The sequence below is a fragment of the Mastigoproctus giganteus genome, chromosome 1, assembly GCF_048544385.1.
Source record: "Mastigoproctus giganteus isolate SK-2022 chromosome 1, ASM4854438v1, whole genome shotgun sequence".
Classification (NCBI taxonomy): domain Eukaryota; kingdom Metazoa; phylum Arthropoda; class Arachnida; order Uropygi; family Thelyphonidae; genus Mastigoproctus; species Mastigoproctus giganteus.
The window spans coordinates 107,141,535-107,162,887 of record NC_143575.1 but is presented as its reverse complement, the minus strand read 5'-3'; the positions used below and the strand labels follow the sequence as shown (position 1 = coordinate 107,162,887).

The 21,353-nt window shown below is 36.2% G+C and overlaps 1 protein-coding gene across 1 annotated transcript in view; it reads right to left on the bottom strand.

The window, feature by feature from the left end:
- Positions 1 to 21,353, bottom strand: part of LOC150091082 (S-formylglutathione hydrolase) — a 128,875-nt gene that overhangs the window by 69,290 nt on the left and 38,232 nt on the right. The window contains exon 4 of the mRNA XM_090381713.1: positions 9,906 to 10,030. Within this exon, the coding sequence (XP_090237839.1) occupies positions 9,906 to 10,030 (125 nt within the window). The remainder of the gene's footprint in view (positions 1 to 9,905; positions 10,031 to 21,353) is intronic.

The following is a 21,353-nucleotide window of genomic DNA, read 5'->3' as shown; positions in this document are numbered from 1 at the left end:
GTTTCAAAAGATTTAGGAAAAGTCCAGTTGGCCTGCCTCCCTAAAATCCACTCACGCACACCTTCTCAATGGTAAGCCCTGTTACATCACTTAGGTGACAACGAACGTGTAGAGTAGTTCTCTTCAAGACATCTGGTCAGCATGAAGAGGAAAAGACCAAACCCTCCAGCACATGACAGCACGGTGAAACAAATGGCCCTCAGTCCCCCTCTTACAGCAGTGAGAGGATCAGAATGGAAGCAGAGGGTGCTAAGAATCTCTGAGTACAACCAGGTTGCCACGCACCAAAACATCGCTCATCGGTGAAGATAGACTATTAGAGCTGGAAAAGGAATTAGAAAAGAATCACTTATAAGTTTATCAAGTGGAAATCTGCTGTACACTAATGGAAATAGTTAAGTAGGCTTTGCAATCTGCCACATTTTGTTTTTATCACACTGTAAATGAGTTATAAATAGGTAACACTGAAATCAAATGGATGGCCATCTTGTTTTTGAAATAGTGGATAAAATTAACCCCACTCCAATCAGAGTACTTGGGAACAGAGATAGGGAGAGTGCAATAAAATTGGTTTTCATTGGACCACACACACACACACACACAGAGAGAGAGAGAGAGAGAGAGAGAGAGAGAGAGAGTAGACTAAAAAAACCAGTTGCAACTTCTTCACTATATATCACCAGTTTTTCAATGCTGATTTCCAGCAGGTTGCTCTGAGGGAAAGAGAAAACTCAGTTCAATCAATCAGTTATTGCCCAAAACTTAGAATGCAAGTACTGTCGCACACACATTAGCAAAACATGAACCAAGTGTTCTAGAACAACAGAAACAAGTACACTTGGATGGCTACCATAACAATTAAGTAATTGTAGGCCTTGAGACAGCCAAAAAGACAGGAGGGTTAGCATCTTAAAAAAAAAAGTAGATGCACAGCAGACTTTAAATAACTAAACAACACAATCACAAAAATCAGATCTAATATACATAAATTAGATGCACTGTCACAAAACAAAAACTAATGGCAAGGTGTAAGTAACAAATGCCATATGAAGAAGTTACACCGAAAGATAATAAATGACTATATAATTATAAACTATTACCGGACAGTTCAAAGTAATTCTGATCGCATGCAAGGATAGCATCAATGTCTAAGGAAGTGAAGATTGGAATCATGTAGACAGGGAAGTGCAAATCAAGTCAATAGTCACATATCTATTGAACAGAGATATTAGTTTTGGTTTGAATTAATGTAATTGGAAGGCAGATCCTGCAGGGGATCTGCCTTCCAATTACATACCGAACAGGACAGTCAATTTTTGGAACTTTAGAGTTTCAAAAATTGACTGTCCTGTTCGGTATGTATCAAGAATTTAGTCTTTACCATTTCAAATTCAAATGAAGAATAGTTTAAGCATTCTGCAATCATCATTTGTAAGATTACTTCCTCAATGTTGAATTTGAAAAACAGTCCATTTAAAGAACTCAGTATTCTAAAGGAGGAGAGTTCTTTAAGGTCAGCCACACCAGCTGATATTGAGGAGGCACACAGAATGGTTGGTTTTATGATTAGATTAACTGACATAAATGAGGGGAGGAGATATTGCAGATGTTGTTTTAAGATCCAAATTGTTTTTGTGAATTTTGTCAAAAGGTAATTAATATGAGGAGCAAAATTAAATCTATAGAAAAAGAATTAAGTTTTTTTGGGAGCATCCACTTTAATAATAACGGTACCATTCACAGAGACATTCATGATGAGAGGCCTCTATTTAAAAAAAAAAAAAAAAAAAAGTACAAGTGTTTTGATTTAAAGGGATTTATTGAAAGATCAAACATGGCAAGATAACTGAAAAATTCTTGAATTTCTTTGACAGTGAAGAGAAGATTAGTATTAGTAGTACCGCATGATGCAAGACAGCAAACTCATAAATCATCATCAGCAAAAAAAAATTGCTTCCCACATCACCTCCAATAGTGTCTAGTTATTGCTTGAATTTATTGAACTGTCAACTTGGAGATGTCAAGAACAGATTGAAATTTGTTCCAACAATCAACCACTCAATGGCTGAAGGCAAATTGCCACACATCTATATTGCTACTATCCTTTCTCAATTTCAATTGATGCCCCATCATGTGTGCAATCTGAACAAGAGGAAGAATGCCATCAACATTTAGCTTCTTCAATCCATTCAAAACCTTAAACGCCTCAATCAGATCACCTTGCAGTTGCCAGGTTTCTACTCTAAGAGTAGTAATAAGAGTAGTAACACAGTTGGTACATTAATCTGGGATTACTGCTACCATTATGCAGTATCTTGCATTTGTCAAGGTTAAACTGCCATTTCTCAGACGATCAGCTTAATATTTTTAGATCTTGTTGCAATAGCTTACCTTGATTACTCTCATTAACCACCATGCCAACCTTAGTATCAACTGCAAACTTAAGACATAGATATAGATGAACAGTGCACTGTTGAGTCAGTTTGGTGTGACATAAGCACTGCGAAAGCAAAAATAACAGTAGGAGTGTGTTATAGGCCTAATGACTCGAATGAGTACAATGAACAATTGTACAGAGAAATAGAGTGGGCAAGTAAATCAGAATGTCTTATAATGGGGGATTTTAACTTCCCAGATATTGACTGGAACTTGTGGTTGGTCACTCACACACTAGTAAGACTTGTGGATTTACTGGATGATTGTTTTCTGCAGCAGCATGTTCGAGAGGCAACCAGAGAGGGTAATACTCTTGATCTGGTTATCAGCAGTGATCATTCGTGTATTAAGAATTTTCAGATAAAGGAACCACTAAGTGGCAGTGATCACAGTGTACTGATGTGAGATTTACTTAAAGATATAATTACCATCAGGGGTAAAGGAAAAGGTTTTTGCTTCTGTAAAGGTGAGTACAGTGGTCTCAGACAGTTTTTAAATTCTGTACAGTGGGATCAACTGATGATGTTACCAACAGTAAATTCTAAGTGGGAAGCATTCAAGGAATTAATCGTGGAAGCTACTAAAAGTTTCATACCTATTAAGAAATATTGTTCAGGGTTTAGGCCTAAATGGTTATCTAATGAACTAATGAGACTCTTAACAGAGAAGAAAAATGCATGGGATGCATATAAATTATCAAGCGACTCAGAAGCCTATGGCAGATATAAGCTAGTCTGTAATCAGGTCACAAAGGAGGTTGGGCAGGCGAAGGCAGATTACGAGAAATCCTTGACAAAAGATGCTAAGAAAAACAGCAAGGATTTCTTTACTTATATAAACTCTAAAAGGAAGGGGATGAATCTAATTGGTCCACTTGACATCGATGGTTCGACTGTTGATGATCCTGCTCAGATATCAAACAAACTGAACAAGTATTTTGCATTTACATTCACACACGAGGAGTAATTAAGGTTTGAAAATGGCAGAAGGTTATCAAATTGTAGCAGGGTGCTTAATGATTTTGTAATAACTGAGAGCAAAGTGGAGGAGAAATTGTTGAAGTTAAACATAAGAAAGGCACCTGGGGTGGATGGAATCTATCCAGTTATATTAAAGGAGGCAGTAAAGCAACTAAGAAAACCCTTAGCCATAATTATGAGAGCATCCTTGGACTCAGGGGAGGTTCCCACGGACTGGAGATGTGCAAATGTATCCCCATTTCACAAAGGGGGATCGAAGGGTGACACGAGTAATTACAGACCAGTTAGTTTAACTTCTGTTCCGGGTAAAATAATGGAGTCACTGGTTAAAGATGCACTGCAGGATCATCTAGACAAGACTGCAGCAATAATTCAGACACAGCATGGGTTTGTTAAGGGAAAGTCTTGTCTGACAAATTTGATAGGATATTATGATGTGAATACAAAGGAACTGGATGCAAAAAAATAATTTTGATATCATATATTTGGATTTCAGGAAAGCTTTTGACACCGTTGCGAATGGAAGACTATTTTACAAATTGGAGCAGGATGGTATTAAGGGTAAGTTGCTACAATGGATAAAAGGATGGTTGAGTGGGAGAAGGCAGAGGGTGGTAATCAATGGCTGCTGCTCTTCGTGAACTAATGTTATTAGTGGAGTCCCACAGGGTTCGGTGTTGGGTCCACTGTTGTTTTGTATATTTATCAATGATATTGATGAAGGTATATCAGGCTTAGTGTCGAAGTTTGCAGATGATACAAAAGTTGGCAGGGTTGTTAATGACACTAATGGTAACAGGATCTAGAAAATTTTAGCAGATGGGCTAAGAAGTGGCAACTGAAGTTTAACCTTGACAAATGCAAAATACTGCATATGGATAGAAGTAACCCCAGAGAAACGTACCAATGGTGTAGTACTACACTTAAGGTGGTAGAAAATGAAAGACCTGGGAGTAATTGTGCAGTCAGATATGAAGTTTTCTGAGCAATGCAGACAGGATGCCAGGGCAGGTCATGGGGTTTTGTCAATGATATATAGGAATTTTGCTAGCATTGAAAAGGTGATTGTCCCTCTGTATAAGGCAATGGTAAGCCCACACTTTGAGTACTGCTTACAGGTCTGGAGGCCTCATTTTAGGAAGGATGTAGATTTGCTTGAGCGTGTACAGAGAAGGGCAACAAGATTGGTGAGAGGAATGAAGGGCTCCTCTTACCAAGAGAGGCTTAAGTTCTGCAAATTGCAGTGGCTGGAGACTAGGCACCTGCGCGGTGATCTGATTGAGGTGTGTAAGGCCTTGAATGGGTTGAGCACACTGAATTCTGATGGGATCCTTCCACTTGTTCAGATTATGAACAAGGGGGCATAAATTCAAATTAAGAAAAGACAGATGTAGAAAAGATGTGCGGAAATTTGCCTTTAGCCAGTGGGTGGTTAATTGCTGGAACAAACTTCCATCTGGAAGTTTCAAAACTTCCGTCGTGGAAGTTGATAGGTTAAATAAATTTAAGGAGGAACTGGACAGGCATTTGGAGGGAATGATGCAATTTTTTTTTTTTTTTTTTTTTTGGCTGATGCTGCATAAGCTCATACACTTGCTTTCTTGCATCACATGCCACCACTACTACTACATTAAGCCTTATATAACTTCATTAATATCATTAATAAAATACATAAATCAACAATGGGCCCAGCACTGAACCACGAGAGGCTCCACTAATAGCATTAATCTTTGAAGAGTGTCCATTAATCACCACTCTGTCTGCTCCACCCATCCCTTAATGCCAATGTCTAATGATCCAATTTGCCGCAGTCTTATGTGCAACAGTATCAATCACTTTCCTGACATCCAAGTATATGATATCAAAATTATTTTTTGCACCCAGTTCCTTTGTTACTGCATCACAGTATCCAATCAGATTTGACAGACAAGATAGTCGCTTAACAAATCGATGCTTTGACTGTAGTAATACTTGCTTCCACTTTGTGGATTGCCACAAACAATCACCTTCTGAAAGCTGCTAATGTTGATAAAATTCAAGAGTTGAGTAGAGTAGAAAAAAGTAGTGCTGATGCTTGTGTAAATAATGTGTAAAGGAGGTTAGTTCCAGTTTAATGATTAGAGATAACTACGAGTTTGGTGTGGATGAATCAGGAATCGTTGATTATGTGAGAAACGTAATAAACATTATTCAAGAACTTTTAAAAAAACAGAGGAAGAAATTAAAACAGGGTGAGTGTCTTGAAGAGCTCTAGGATGCTTACAATTAAAGAGGGAGAAAAGTTTATATATTGACCAAAAAGTTGAAACACCTTTCCATCACATGTGTTGCTTAAAAATTAAGCTAAAAAATTCAAGTTTTTCTGTCTTCAACCCATACACAATACTAAAGTACTATAGGTTCTTATATCTTTTTTGTGATTAAAGTGTCACAACAAAAAAGAAATGCAGCTCATCCTGCTATAATGAGCTACATTTAAAAAAAAAAAAAAAAACAGTGCATAGTAGAAATGTATATATAGCATGCACATTTTATATAACAGCCAAGGATAAGTTCCATAAAGCACTTCCACTTCCAAACTTATTTTTGATGTGAAAACATCTTTGGCAGCATCTGTTAAATGTCAGTAAAACCAAATATGTCACGATTTTACGACACGCAAATGAAATCATTTCTGGTTTGTCAATCAAACCAACAAACCAGAAATGACAAGTTTGCAAAATCGTGACAGAATACTGAATTCCAAGGGGGTTGAAAGAGGTGTCAATGAAGAAAATGACATCATTTCTATTTCCCGATTTGATTGGCAAACCGGAAATCATGATTTTGCAACATTAAAAATCAACAAGTCTGTTGATTCAAAAAAAGACACATCTGTACTTCAAATAGACAAGTCTGTCGTTTATCCGCCATTATTTTCCTGTAATACGTGAATGTATGTATGTTTGTGAGTGTAGCTTGATGCCTCCCAAAGCCTTGCTACTGGAGACAGACACTAGCTTGTCAAACAATGCGATGGCATCTTCTTTGTTCTCACCCAAAGAATCCTTGGGAGCATTATTAATTAGCCATAGGAAAATGTGCACGTATGGGATACCGTGAAGTTGAAATTCTGTGTGCTTTATAAAGTTGACCACGTAACAATGACCAAATGGGCTATAATGTTTTGATTGCAATATGTTCATAATTACATCGACAATCTTCTTGAAGTATATCGCATAAGTTACAGCATCTTCATTCGCTAGCGTCGCCTTCTACATGAAGTCCATGTTGCTTGCATCGTCCTCATTAATATTTCATCCCTTATTCTGTAACTTGTACAATAGCGAAAGCAAGCATAGCCAACCAATTTCACTAGCACTCAGAGTCAAGAACATTGCGGTTTACCGAGCTGTCTAATCATTGCAAATAGCTCGCACTTGTGCTGAGCCCAGTAATAGGTCAAGTTTGGAATTGTCCTTAGGAAGGCCAAATTTGTTTTTGAAACCTTTTTTCATGTATTCTTTGGTTTTAACTTGCTCACAGGTCAGTTTATGTATTTGAAAGCAACTATCAAAGAGTCTCTTGTTCTCAATCTCATTCACTGCTATGTAAAGATGATATAGAGTAACACTGTGCAGGTCAGATTGTCTGCGCTTACTTGTTGCCATCATCAATGGAGGCACATGTAAATTCTCTCTGAACATTCTGAATTGTCCAAGCTAAATGTTGGGAAAGGGCGGTTCTGCATGCTCATCAAACAGTAAGCGCTGCAGTACATTAGTTTCTCCTGGGGCGATACCAATAAATATCTCAGAATCACCCCAGGAGAAACTAATGTACTGCAGGGCTTACTGTTTAATGAGCATGCAGAAGAACTGTCCTTTCCCAGAATTTATCTTGGACAATTCAGAATGTTCAGAGAGAATTTACATAAGACTCCTGGGGTGATTCTGAGATATTTATCGTCACTCCACAATAACATTTGCCATTGGCCGATGAGACTTTCCTCGATCAGAACCGCTTTGCTTATATCACCTTTAGCCAAATTAATTTCCATGTGACTGTCATCAAAGAATGACTGATCGTTTTTTTTTTTTTTTTTGATTTGGTAGTTGTTGGCGCATCGGCTTCTGTGGCCATATTGCACCTCCCAAGGTTTTTGCAGTACTTTGATCCAAGCCCGAGGCGGGAATCGAACCCGCGACCTTTGGGGTTGCCGGGCAGGTACTTTACCCACTCGGCTAGCCCGGTCGGCTTTGACTGATCGTGATTTGATACAATTGATAGAGGCATGTCAACAAATACTGAAGCCACGCTTTAACCACTCACTTTCTTACTAACCCAATCAAATAGCTGGACTTGTGTATTGCATTTTATATGTACAAATAACGTGCCTGAGACATGCATACAGCATTTTGGGCCAAGTGATCAATGTGCCTGTTTCAGTCAATCTCCCTTGATAAGCGATGGACCATTGTGTTGAATAAAACCGGCACATTGATCACTTAGTCCAGAATGCCGTATTGTCAGTATGGTTCAACTCAGGCACCTGATTTGCATGGACGGTAAAGCGAGGAGAAATAAGCCTGTCACTAAATCCAACTTCGGTAAATGCAATGGAGGGATTTCTGCATAGACAAAACCATTCGACTTAAATAGTGCTGAAATGGTGGTGTTCTTGATTGATCCTCTGCAGCTATCACACACACAAGGATCCCGTCAACATCGAGAAATGCAGTGTGTATCAGCGGTGCATCTTTAGCAGCTAGTTTCATTTTCAAACCATAGATGATTGCAAATGTAGCATACAGAGCAGAAATCAAACTCTTGATGCACATTCTTATGTAAATAGTAGTCAATGTAAAGAAAATGAGCTTGATCATCTGCTCCACAATTGGAGAAATGTTCCGTTGTACATAATTTATACTCACTCTGGGTTCATTATTGTTAGATGGAGCGGCATTGCTGGTCGAAGGCACTGCAAAATCCCATGCTTGATTTTCTGTTTGTCTTTTATGCAATCTTGATAGTCTGTCGTTCTCACACACATTGCTACCGTCATCTTTATTTTCTTAGGTTGGCTTGCTCGATACTCTCAACAACACTCTGCATTTGACTTCAGCATTGCTGAACACAAAGGCTATAGCAGTGTGGCACTCAGTCCCTTTCACTACTCATAAAATTACCGACGTGAAAACATCAATAGCAGCACATAACAATAGAATGTAACAAAAATACAGATAGAAATAATACAAATGCTTATATTGTTGCAATCATACTATTGGTTTGAATTTCACTAACCTCCTGCAAATGTTGATTTGGTAGAGTAAGTAGCAGGCATGTGCATAAAACTACATTGTTCATACTAAGTATTTTGGACTGAAGTATGGAGTTAATGTCACTAACATTGATTCGGTAGGATAAGTAGCAGACGTGAGCATAAAACATTACATTGTTAATGACTGGTTCTAGCTGTTCAATTTTAAAATGGTTCTGATTTTCGTCAAAGATGTTTTCACACAAAACATCTTTCATGCATACGGGTACAGATGCAGTTTTATTATCAATACACATTACACTGTGATTGGTAAATTACATATTAAAACTCAGGGGTTAACAAATAAAATACTGAGAAAAAAAAATATACATGAAAAATAGTTTCATTTTTGATGGCTAATGTTTGTGGAAGGGAGGTAGAATCTTCTATTGGGCTATTTTTTTTTTTTTTTTTAAGAATGAATGCTAGGTTGGTTGCCTATCTTGCTTTTAAAATCTGTAACCAATCATCAGATCATCCAATTTTCTTTTGAATGCACAGCTCCTTTTGATGTCCAGATCCATGATGGAAATCACTTTTACAAAACCTTGAAACCTCCATTTTTATTTCAATATTTAATGCTTTCTATCAAGAAAAACTATTCTAACACTTTATAAATGATGAGTAATATTTTAATAAATCAGAATTTAATTACATAGACTTTACCAGGTTTTGGTTCACACACACATGCAAGAACAAGAATTACGAATTTGTCTTTCTTAAACTGTTGATGTATACCATAAGATGCACCTCTGTGGCAGTCAAAACTTGGAAAAAGGTCTGCTGTAGAACAGCTGTGTGCAGAAATTTGTTTTCAGCCAGAAAGTGACTGCTGGAACAAAATTTACATGTAGTATTGTGGGGTTTGAATAAAGAAGAAATTATAAATTATATGAGGGAATAAACAAATGAAGTGGGTAATTTTTTTAAGCTGTTGCTGTTTAAGCTTGCTTCTCTGCATCATTTTTCCAATACTAATACCAAAGTACGCTGCAATTAACAGGGCATTCGAGCAATCATATTTGCAACAATTATTTTTTTAAATAATATATTTTTTATTCTTTTTTGCTTGCAAAAGTGAAAGCAAAACAATAAACAGGTTACACACTAACCCCAAGAAAGGTATTAAGAATGAACTTTTACCTTTTTGGTCTTGGCACATTTGTAATCTGGAGGATGTTTATACTAACCTCTTTAGTAACGTAAGAATACATTCGGTAATTTTCTTTCCACTTTGTCTGAGTAGCATCCACATAAAATCCAGCTCCAGACCCAAAACTATAATTGTCATCTTCTCCTTCAATATTACACCCACCTACATCAGATAAAAAGAAGGAAAAAAAAAAAACTATTACCCAGAAATCTTTTTATATGATTGAAGATTTCAGTGAAGGGGAACTCATTTCACCATAATAGCGTAACGTAAAAACCCACACAATTCCAATTATCGGTATTATTGCAAATTGCAATTTCTGTGAAATCTTTACTTTATTTAATTAACATGTACTCTATTAGAACAAGTATAATACCACTTATACAGCCACTTCCTGACTTACGTAAGGGTTGCGTTCCGTGGAACTCTACGCAAGTCGAATTTTTCCTAAATGCTTATGCAGCACTCGCAAATTTGATTGAAGCAAAAAAGAACATGTAAATAGAATTATTCATTCAATTTTTTTTTTTTTATCTCATGCGCAGGAAAAATTACAAAAATTTCAAAATTATAAAATTACAAAAAGAGGAGACAGGCATAAAACGTCAGCAAGTTTTACCTTTCGAGCATCATTGTCAGAATTAACTCTCCAGCCGATAAGCACGCTGCTGCAGAAGTTGAGAGCTGTGGAGATTCAGAAGAGGTTTTTCCCAACAAATCACAAAATTTCTTTGCAGCTGTAGAATCGGCACTGGCAACTTCACTGCATACTTTGAAACCAGCATGATGCTTGAACCTATTAAACCACATGTTGCTTGCCACGAACTTGGGTTGGGTTTTGCCATACTTATCCTTAATATCTTTATATATACTTGTTGCTTTTGCTTGAATGGTCACTAGACTCAGGGGCACTCGCTTCTGAATCTGATTTTCCATCCATATTATTAACAGCTGTTCCATCTTCGATATAACACCTGAACGCTGTTTTGTGATCACTGTTGATCTTAAGTGCGGTGATCCTTTGACATGTTCTTTTATACGCACACTGTCCTTTAAAATAATATTCACTGTTGAAGTAGCGAGACCTAATTCCCTTGCAATAAATGACAAACTTTGTCCTGCTTCGTTGTTGTTATTTGGTTTTTAAGAGCATTAGCAACTAAGGCCATATTGCTCTGGGGATATGCAGTGGTCATTCCCTGACCTTTCCATATCCTCTGTATTTGGATGTCACGGGCTCGAACCCCGGTCTAATCAAGAAGCGTGTGCTACGCACTGCTGCTCCTGCCCACCTGGCTATGGAGGCGGCCGTCCTGCTTCGTACTTCATATTTTCATGTAGTATCTTAATTAATCATCTTCATTTCGAAATCAATTCTGTTTCATTTCCTAGCACTTTCACTTTCCATTTGTCCCTTTCCCTTCACCATTGTAATAAGTAAACAGGAATGAAGAGAAGATTCTGAAAATTTATTTATGTTTTTTATATGATTGAAGATTTTGGTGAAGGGGAACTCATTTCACCATAACAGCGTAAAGTAAAAAACCACACAATTCCAGTTATCGGTATTATTGCAAATGCAATAAGATATTGAGTTTACTACCTGTTTATAATAGATTGCACTAACAGAAAAACCCAATAAACTGGAAAGTGAAAATTGTTTTTAAAGTTTTATGGTAGTGACCTCCAGAAATGTTTTGGAAAAATATTACAAAGGCATTCAAAACTGATTCTTACAATGGAACAATGATAGTGCAATTTTCATTATAAAAATGACCTTTTAGAGATAAATAGTTTAGTTATATAGTGAAAATTTCAACTTCCAAGGTCTTGCAATGAATTACCAAAAAACCCAACGTGTTATTGGGTTCACATTATGATATTTTCACGATACCTCCATTTATTCCTACGGGATGCAAAATATGTTTCCACGACTTTTTTTAAAGTTTGCACCAGTCACCAAAAACCTACGTAAAATCAAATTTCCGTAAGTCAAGTATTACTTAAGCTAGGGTGTGCCTGTATTATATTAATTCAAGTAAAATTATAATTGTAATGAATTTTAAATTTTAATGTTCTACCAGAGGTTAATAAAAAAACAAAACAAACAAACAAACAAAAAAAATCCTTGTTTCATCCTTATTAAGTGTCTTTGTACACATATTCTTGGCCCATTTTGTGCCAAACTGAATTTAACTATAGAATGGTTGTATTGCCCACGTCCTTTGGCTTTACTAGTAAATTTTCCAAAATACATATATTGTGGCTTAAATTAACCAGTGGAGCAAATAAAGTTCTGAATTCCAAATAATTTGGCAAAATTTTTGGCTTTAATCATTAAATATGTGCCACTTGCAGTAATATTTTCACTCTTTTGATGTGTAAACTACTTTAAAAGAGACTTTTAAAGTAGTTTACACAGTAAACATTGGAATGGTTGGGTTTACATAATGCATTTAATTTTGCTTTCAAATGATTCATTATTTTGTTTTGAATTCCAAATTATGTGCACTGTTGAGTCTGATAAGTTAAAATCACAAGCAGCGACACAATTCCTTTGCCCATTTTTTATTTCTCTAACTTACATTTTATCCTCAACCCATGACACTTTTCACCTACTGTCCATTGTAAAATTACTGTACTGCATGGCATAGAAATCATGTACCAATCTTTGCAACAAAATGGTGCCAACTGACTGAAATCCCAAACAAAAATATCATTCTCGAGCAGAGGGTCCATACATATGTGCAGTTCAAATTAAATGCTCAGGAATTCATTTTTCATGTAATTTTGCTGTAACTGCTTACAGCAATTCTGTAAAATTCATCTGTTGCCTCTATCATTCTTCCAACTTCACTAATCATTTAAAAACTCTGATCTCATTTCTTTGAAATTCAACTTTCTGTAGTCTAACTTTACTAACAGCAATCTAATTTTCCTTGGTGATTTTAATGCTCAACTTCAGGTGTTTTCAGTTTTATAGTTACACAGCCCCAGCTGGTCGAAATGCTGAGGCTTTTGCAATTACTAAGACTTCACACAGTTTGTGTATGACCTGGGTGATCACAGGTCATACACAGACTGTGATTCCCTTGGAGTTGGAGAAGTGATTCTCTTCTCCAACTGAGCCTCTCATTGCCATTCTCAGCCTTTTGTCATTTGGCATTACAAGAATGCAAAATGGGATGATCTGAGAAATTTCATTCCTCATTTTCTTTGTTACTGTTTTAAGTATTCCAATCACAACGTTTGCTCTGATTATATCTGAAATTATTCTTGTAGAGGAATTATCCTTTTGTCTATTTCTGGAAATAAGTGGAAATTTTGCCAAGACATGACAGCAGGGTGTTTATGTGAGAGCCTTATAAATCAATGGAGGAATGAAGAGACTGCGCAAGCTTCTTGGGGTAGAATTTTTCTCTGCAAGGTCTGTGCTTGTTAATAGAAGGGACTGTTTTTAAAGAGCTGGGACACACTTGAATAGAAGGGGTGCAAGGCTTTTCCTGATGCTATCGATGCAAAGTTAAGTGGTTCAGAAAACTATTAGTTTGGGAAGTGGGAAATACACACTAATAGTTTAATAATAGTCATAAGCAGAAGAGGAATTGATTCTTTTATTGCTTCTATTGGGATATTTGGTGCCCTGGGAAGCAAGGGAAAGATTATTTTATTTTTCAGTGTAACTCCCCAGAACTTCAATTCAATTGTTCATTTGGTCAGCAATGAGAAAATACCAGACAAATAATATTCTTTGTTCTGTCCATCAAAGAATGCAGAAACAGCATACCAGTTCATTATCATCAGCAAAGTGACACCCATGACATTTTCTAGTAGCCATACAAGACATGGCTACTACTTCCTATTTTATGACTGACAGGTGCAAACATGCTGGGATGTGTTTAGACATGTTCAGACCTGCAAATCAGGTTGCTATATAAACCTGAGATGGGTTAGTTTCACATTCAGTTGCTTTCTTGTGCAGTCATTTTTCTTCAGTTGTCATACCAGGAAATAGTCACTGGGGACAGATCTAGACTGTAAGGTGGATAAGTGAGTTCTGTAAAGTCACAGTCTCTCAAAGCAGCAGCAACAGCTGTGACCTGTGCACTGTTGCGAAGAAGCAAAACACCTCTAGAAAGTTTTCCACAGCATTTTTCCTTTACAACATCCCTTAGGTTGTACACTAGGAATGCATATGACTCCCCAGTGACTGTCTGCCTGTGTTCCAAGTAGTGAATGTACAAAATTCGTTCAGCATCCCAAAAAAAAAAAATGGCCATAATCTTGCCAGCCGAAGGTTGTCCAAAATTTTTTGGGTGGGGAAGAACCCTTGTGCTTCCATTACATCAATTCTTGCTTGGTCTCAGGATCCCAGTGATGAACCCATGTTTCATCCCAAAGACGAACCGTAACAATTCTGGAGATCAAAGTTTCAGGATCTCTTCCATAAAGCTCTAAATTCTCCTCACAACTCTGTACTCTGCATTGCTTCTGCAGAGGGATCAGTAATCTGGAGACCCATCTTGCACTTACTTTATTCATTCCCAAATGTTCATGGATAATGGTCATAACTGTTCCCTCAAATATGCCACATTCCCTAGAGACTTGGGACACTTTTAAACATTTGTCATTCAGCACAAAGATTTCCACAGCTTGGCATATTTCTGGAGTGGTCGTTGTCACAGGCTTTCCTGGACATGGATCATCTTCAAATGGACTCTCTATCCCCACTTGAATTGTTTTTACCAGAATTTTACCTAGTATTCAGAAGGTGCATTGCCATATATAGCCACTATCCTTTCCGGAATGGCCTTTGGCCCATTTCCTTCTTTGGTGAGAAACTTGACTGAATGATGCTTCAATTTCAGAAAATCCATAATTTGATACGGGTGTCTTCTTTCTGTGAACCTAAGAAAGTAGAGGAATAAAAATTAGTACAATTCAAGTTGCGATATGTATGTAAGAACCCGATAAATCATGAATCATTGAAATATAACTATGGGAAGTACCTTAGGTAGATAATTTTAGAACAAAGTGGAGGCTATTTTTTGACTCATTGAAGAAAAGCCTCAAAGGAGTTCACACTTTTGTAATGGAAATAAGTACGCATTCATTCCTATAGCCCATTCAGCACACTAAAAAAAAAAAAAAAAAAAAAAAACCTAGGAAAAATGTTAAGATTCTTTTGGAAAAAAATTCAGTAGAATGATCATGGTTGGTCAGTGTGTGTGTGTGTGTGTGTGTGTGTGTGTGTGTGTAAATTTAAAGTTACTGATCTGCTACTTAGCCAACAATTTGGGTACACAAAAATGCCCTGCTTTCTATGCAAGTGGGATAGTTCAGAAAGAAGCGTGCATCAGAAAAGAAAATATTGTGGCCACCAAGACAGTTTGACACCCTGGTTCAAAGAATATTAAATATGAGCAACTAGTACATTGAAATAAACAACTATTACTTCATCTGCATATAAAGCCAGGTTTAATAATGAAATAGTTTGGCCCTGAATAAAGAAGGAAATTGTTACAAGTATGTTTCCACTATATTCACTACTAACATATGAGAAAATTACAGTAGAATCTTCGTTGAACCTGAAATCCGCAAGCTGCTGCTAGACTAAGTATTCCAAGAATCCATAAAGCTATGCTTGGACTAATTTTAAAAATGCGGTACACGATTTTTTTGGGAAACAATAAACATTAGTATTAATAGTGGTAAATGATGCAAGAAAGCAAGTTTATACAGCATCTGCAAAGGGGGGAGGGCTCAAAAAAAGCTTCCCATGCCACCCACCCTCTATCCCTAATAGCTTATCTTGTTCTTCCTTAAATTTATTCAAATTGCCCACCTCCACAATGCTAGATGAACGCTTGTTCCAACAATCAACTATGCTTTGGTTGAAGGAAAATTTCCGTACATCTATCCTGCAACATCTTTCCTCAAACTGAATTTGTGCCCCCTCAGCTGTATGATTTGCTACTATTAGTATCAAATCATACAGCATCAATGAAAAAAAAAATCCCACATCACCTATCCATATCCCCCTCCAATACTGTCTACTTCTTTCTTGAATTTGTTCAAACTACCGGCTTTCACAACAAATGGAAGTTAATTCCAACAATCGGCCACCTGCTGGCTGAAGGTAAACTTCTACACATCTACCCTGCAATCATCTTCATCAACTTGAATTTATGCCTCCTGATGTAGGCTTGAGCAAGAGGAAGAATGCCATCAACCTTGAGCTTGCTCAATACTTTCAAAACCTTAAACACCAATCAGATTGCCTCAGCCTCACAGATTCCTAATCTCCAGATGCTGCAATTTGCAGAACCAAAGCCTATCTTGGTAAGAGCAGACTTTTTCTCCCCATAAATCTTATTGTCCTTCTCTGCACCCATTCCAGCAGATCTACATTCTTCCTAAAATCAGGTCACATACCTGTATATTATAAATTCCTCTTTTAATCATACTCTAACCAAAAATTCATTAAATAAAGTTTTATATTAGGCTCAAAGTTTTTATTCCTTTGCCAAAGATCACTAACTGACAATTTATGAAGTTAAGTAAAGATACAAAACATGCTGCTATTGTATTCTGCCTTAATTTTACTTTGAGTAGCCATTGTAACTTCCTTCTGGAATGGAAGACCACAACAGGACATTGATTCCTAGAAGCTGTACTGCTTGACAACCTTTTTTTCTAGCAAATTTGAAAAGTCAAAATAAAAATGCTGAAACTTTCTATGAAATTGGGGGTAACAAGAAATGAAGAACAATAGAGTTTACTAAACACCTGACTGAACCTCTGATTCATCTGGTAAACATATTAAAAAAAAAAAAAAAACTTGATGGAAGCCACACACAAGCTGTACTCTACATTCACACTAGCATTCTTCTCTTTGTTATTATGTTTGATATATAAACAAAATGCTGTCATGTGTGTATATGTATCTTTAAATGGTAAAGTAGCTACCAGATGCTGTGCAGTGCAGAAATCATACTACTTTATTTCCAATACAGTTTTCAGACAGTTTCTTATTCTCTGACATGTGCTCACATCAAATGTGCATAAATGGTTTGCATAGCCTGCACAAAGAAACGAAGTACAAACAAGTGAATATACCCTTGTTGGAACATTACAAAGTCACCAGATACGTTTTTAAATATAAAAATATCCTAAGTATACTTTTAACTGCCAAATTATGAAACAAAGTTATGTATTGTAATACACAACATATCAGGGTAGGACTATACACCATACATACACTTTCATATCATAAACAACTTTTGCAAAATTCTTGAAGTTAAATTCTAAAACACAGTCCTATCCATTTCATTCTTAAACAATAAAATGGAGCTCTTTCCTTTTTCCTACCTTTTCCTTTTTTAATTGTAAAGACTTTTACAGTATCTTTATTACTGGTTTAAAACATTGTGGTTGAAAACTTGCAATTAATTTAGCAATTACCAAAATACTAGGCATCAGGTCAGATTTTATAGGTATCATGGTGACTTGATTTATAGTACCGCAGAAGTATATGTTATACAGCTTATATCAAAAACTAGTGAATTTGTTACTGTGATATATGCTAGTTAGTTAGTAAGTAAATAAATAAATAAATAAATATTAACAAAAACAAAGTTCACTACTATTAGATTTACAATTGTGTTTTAGCATGTTCTGCACTTCTGCTGCTTGGGAGTGTAGAGTGCCTCAGATAATACATAACAGACACCTCGATTTGGCCCAAAGAACTATTCTGTTTGGTCTTAATAAGTTTGCAGAACTGTTTCAAAAAATCCACTACAGGTGTTGCCAGGAAAGTTACTTGTAGATGTGCTCATAACAAAATGGGCAGTACTTTATTAAATTAAAAAACAAATATATTGCTAAGCAGAATGATGGTATAAATGCTTGTTCAGAGACTTAGTGGCAAATGATGGAAGAAAGCAAAACGTATACAGCATCAGTCAAAAAAAAAAAAAAAAAATCCCACATCACCTATCCATCCCCTTCTTATAGTGTGTCTAGTTTTTCCTTGAATTTATTCAGACTAGCCACTTCCACAAGATCATATGGAAACCTTTTTCAACAATCAACTGGCTAAAAGAAAACATCTATAACGAATGGGCCTGGTGTACTGGGGTCCATGGTTATGAAAAATATATACAATGATAACCCAGTTTAATATAATACAATAAAATATACAATAGCAGAAGTTTTCGAGACTGTTGCATCTCTTTTTCAACTGATAATCTGATTTGAATACAACGTATATAGTCCAATGAGCTGAGAGTGAGGCACATTATTCATTCAAGCTGGTTTCCTATTGTTGTTGCACAGACGTACGCTGTTTTACTCCAGCGTTTATCCGGGATTAAAATGGTTGTCTCTAGAATGGGGTGCAGACGTATGCCTTTGCAGCAGTTTATGGCCTTTGGATTGTTTAATATATTAAGTGACTCTAGCCATAGGTGGTGGCGAAAGTGCTGTGAGTGGTCTACTATTTCAAAGTCACGTTTGGGATCAAGATCATGGTTGGTGGCCCAAAAATGCTCCGCGATTGCGGACTGGTCAGTTTCAGCAAGCCAGATTGCTCTGTCATGCTCCGTAAGGTGATTTCGAAGACATCTTGATGTCTCTCCTATGTAGCAGCTGTCACAGTCTCTACAGGTGATGCAAAATATTACATTGCTGCGTAAGAGAGAGGTGTGACAGGGGTCTTCACACTGGAGACAAGTTTCTGCAGGGTAACTGTAGGCATTTGATGTTGTAATTCCTCAGAAATGCTAAGGAAGCATTCGGAAAAATTTGCTAAACAATTTGGATGCAACGATTTTGTATGTAACAGTTCGCTGGATCAATTTAAAAACCCAATACAAGCATATTAATATAAATAATATTTAGGTATATACTAATACTATATAATTATTTTCTCTCTAATATTTCTTTTGTTTTTTGAATCTATCTTTTTATCAAGTTATTGAGAATTAAAAAAAAATATATATATAGGAGGCAGATTTAACTCATCACTGATATAGTGAGTAACAGTTATAACAAGGAAATTTTGTTGGTCCCTTGATGCTCGTTATAACCAAGTTCGACTGTATAAGGAAATAAGTCAAAATTATATTACATAAAATATATACATAATTATATTGTCATATCGCACACTTCTGGTGTTGTTTTAAGTGTCAACCACCAGAATTGCCGAACAAGATGACAATATAGGGTCCTCTGTTTCTAACAAAGTACATGCCTTGGCAATATAAAATTACATCAAAATATAGTATGGTGGGGGGGGGAAGAAAAAATATATGAAATAAATATAATTAAGACTATAAGGGAGGATATATATAGGCAACCAGCATGTAATTTAAGGCTGACACAACAGAGGACCCAAAAAATAATTATATGACCAGTGCAACTAAAGCTAAAACCAAAATGAACAAAGAAAATAAAACAAACAAAGAAACTAAAACTAGAATAAAATCCACTGGGAGTAGACAACGGCTAATGGTGGAAATATATATAAACCTATTTATATTATGGTGTTTATAGGCAAAAGTATAGCATTTAGCTAACCGGAGGTGAAAATAGGTAGGTAATTAGGGTAGCTGTAGACACTCCTTCTCTCATATAAAATTATAGTTTAAGGAAAGTGAACAGTATTAGACTGAAGAATATAAAGCTGGAGATAAAGTTATCCGAGCTCCAACTTTATTCGGAAATGTGATTCCCATCCATGCTAGTAATGGTTTTGGACATATAAATAAAAGAGTAATAAGCAGAAAGCAGCAGAAGCTAAAGAACGTCAACTATAGAACAACAACACAAAGGAAATAATGGAAACAAAGGAAATAACCGAATGTGAACTCACCTAATACGATGCGACTGATACAATACAACGCAATTAAACTGGATAAGCTTGGTGTAAAAGAAAGAAAACAGATTCATATTATGTATACTAGCAATCTCAGTGACAAAAATTAATAAGAAATAATTTAGACTGGCACCCAGTAAGTGCCATATTAGGTGAAATATCACATTGAAAAGATGTTATACCTAAAAAATAGGGATAACAAATGGTAAATTAATAATAATAAGGTGAACTGAAAAAAGAAAATGAAAAACACACACACACACTGTAAAGCTACAGCGTTCTTTACACATGTATAGACATCCTGAGACTAGTGATCATAGATACGTCTTCCACTACAGAAAACAGAGCAACTAGGTGTCAATATGTACATACCCAAACAAAAGGGACAAGAATAGTAGTTAAGAAAACTCATGTGTTATTTGATTAAGACTGAGCTGATTTGTAAATAGTTTTTCTTTATGGTTGATAATACTGATGGCTTTTTAAAATGAAAGTGCAGATAAGTTAGAGGAAATAGATTTGTGATAGAATTTTTTGAAGTTGTTGATTTTGAAGATTGTAGTTATTACAAATAGTGGCAATTCTAAAACACTGTGAGAAAATGTTGGAGCAGACATTTTTAGATATATTAGATTGCCAGTGGTAAAATTAACAACATTGAAATTAAATACATCCTATTTCTTATAAATGTAAATAACAGTAGACCCTATTATTCACATTTATATCGAAGTCCAAATAGTTGGCTACAAAGTCATTTGGATTGTTTTTCTAACAACAGTTCTTGTGGGTATAGGTGACTACATTCATTGAGAAAATTAGGATAGTTCAACATGCATATATCATAGACATATCTGAAAAATGAACATTCATACCAAAAGAAGTAAAGATTGGCTATAAATACAGGATGCAGCCCTGCCCATAGGAATACCTTGGATTTGGTTATATACAGTATTTCCATCAAAGACAAAGTTGTTAAAGATAAATAATCTGACCAAATTATTCCAGTAAGAGGTATTACATTTCAATGTATATTTGTATTCCTGATATATGTTTTGAAGAAAGATTATCTAAGTTAATACTAGTGAATAAACCATGGAAGTGGAATGTTTGAATTACAGTAATATGACAGGTTTTTAGCTTTTCTAAAACTGATAGAAAATGAGTTTAAATGCATGAAAATAGCCCGGAAAAACAAGAAACCGATCTCACCACTGAGTTCCACTTCCTTAAAAACTTTTGTACGGCAAAAATCCAAGAGCTGGAACTATTTTAAACTGATTAAAACTATCAATATTCATGGAGTGATTTACAGCACTTGTTACAAGAAGGCAGCCATTTTGGCACTCCCCAACAGTTGCCTAGGTATGTTCGTGTCAGATAGCACCTGGGATTTCTCCCATCTCCGCTAACAGTTGCCTAGAGTGTGTTTAGTGTCAAATGTATAGTATACATTGTGGGTGCGAAACAGAACACTGTCAATGCCAGAGGTTTAAAAGTGTATGGATTTTGTACATGTGTAGTGTCGTGTACCATTGTTCCTCTGGCCATTTAGCCGCTGGGCCCCTAATGGGACCCAACATTGTCCACACTCTGCCTCGTGGAGGC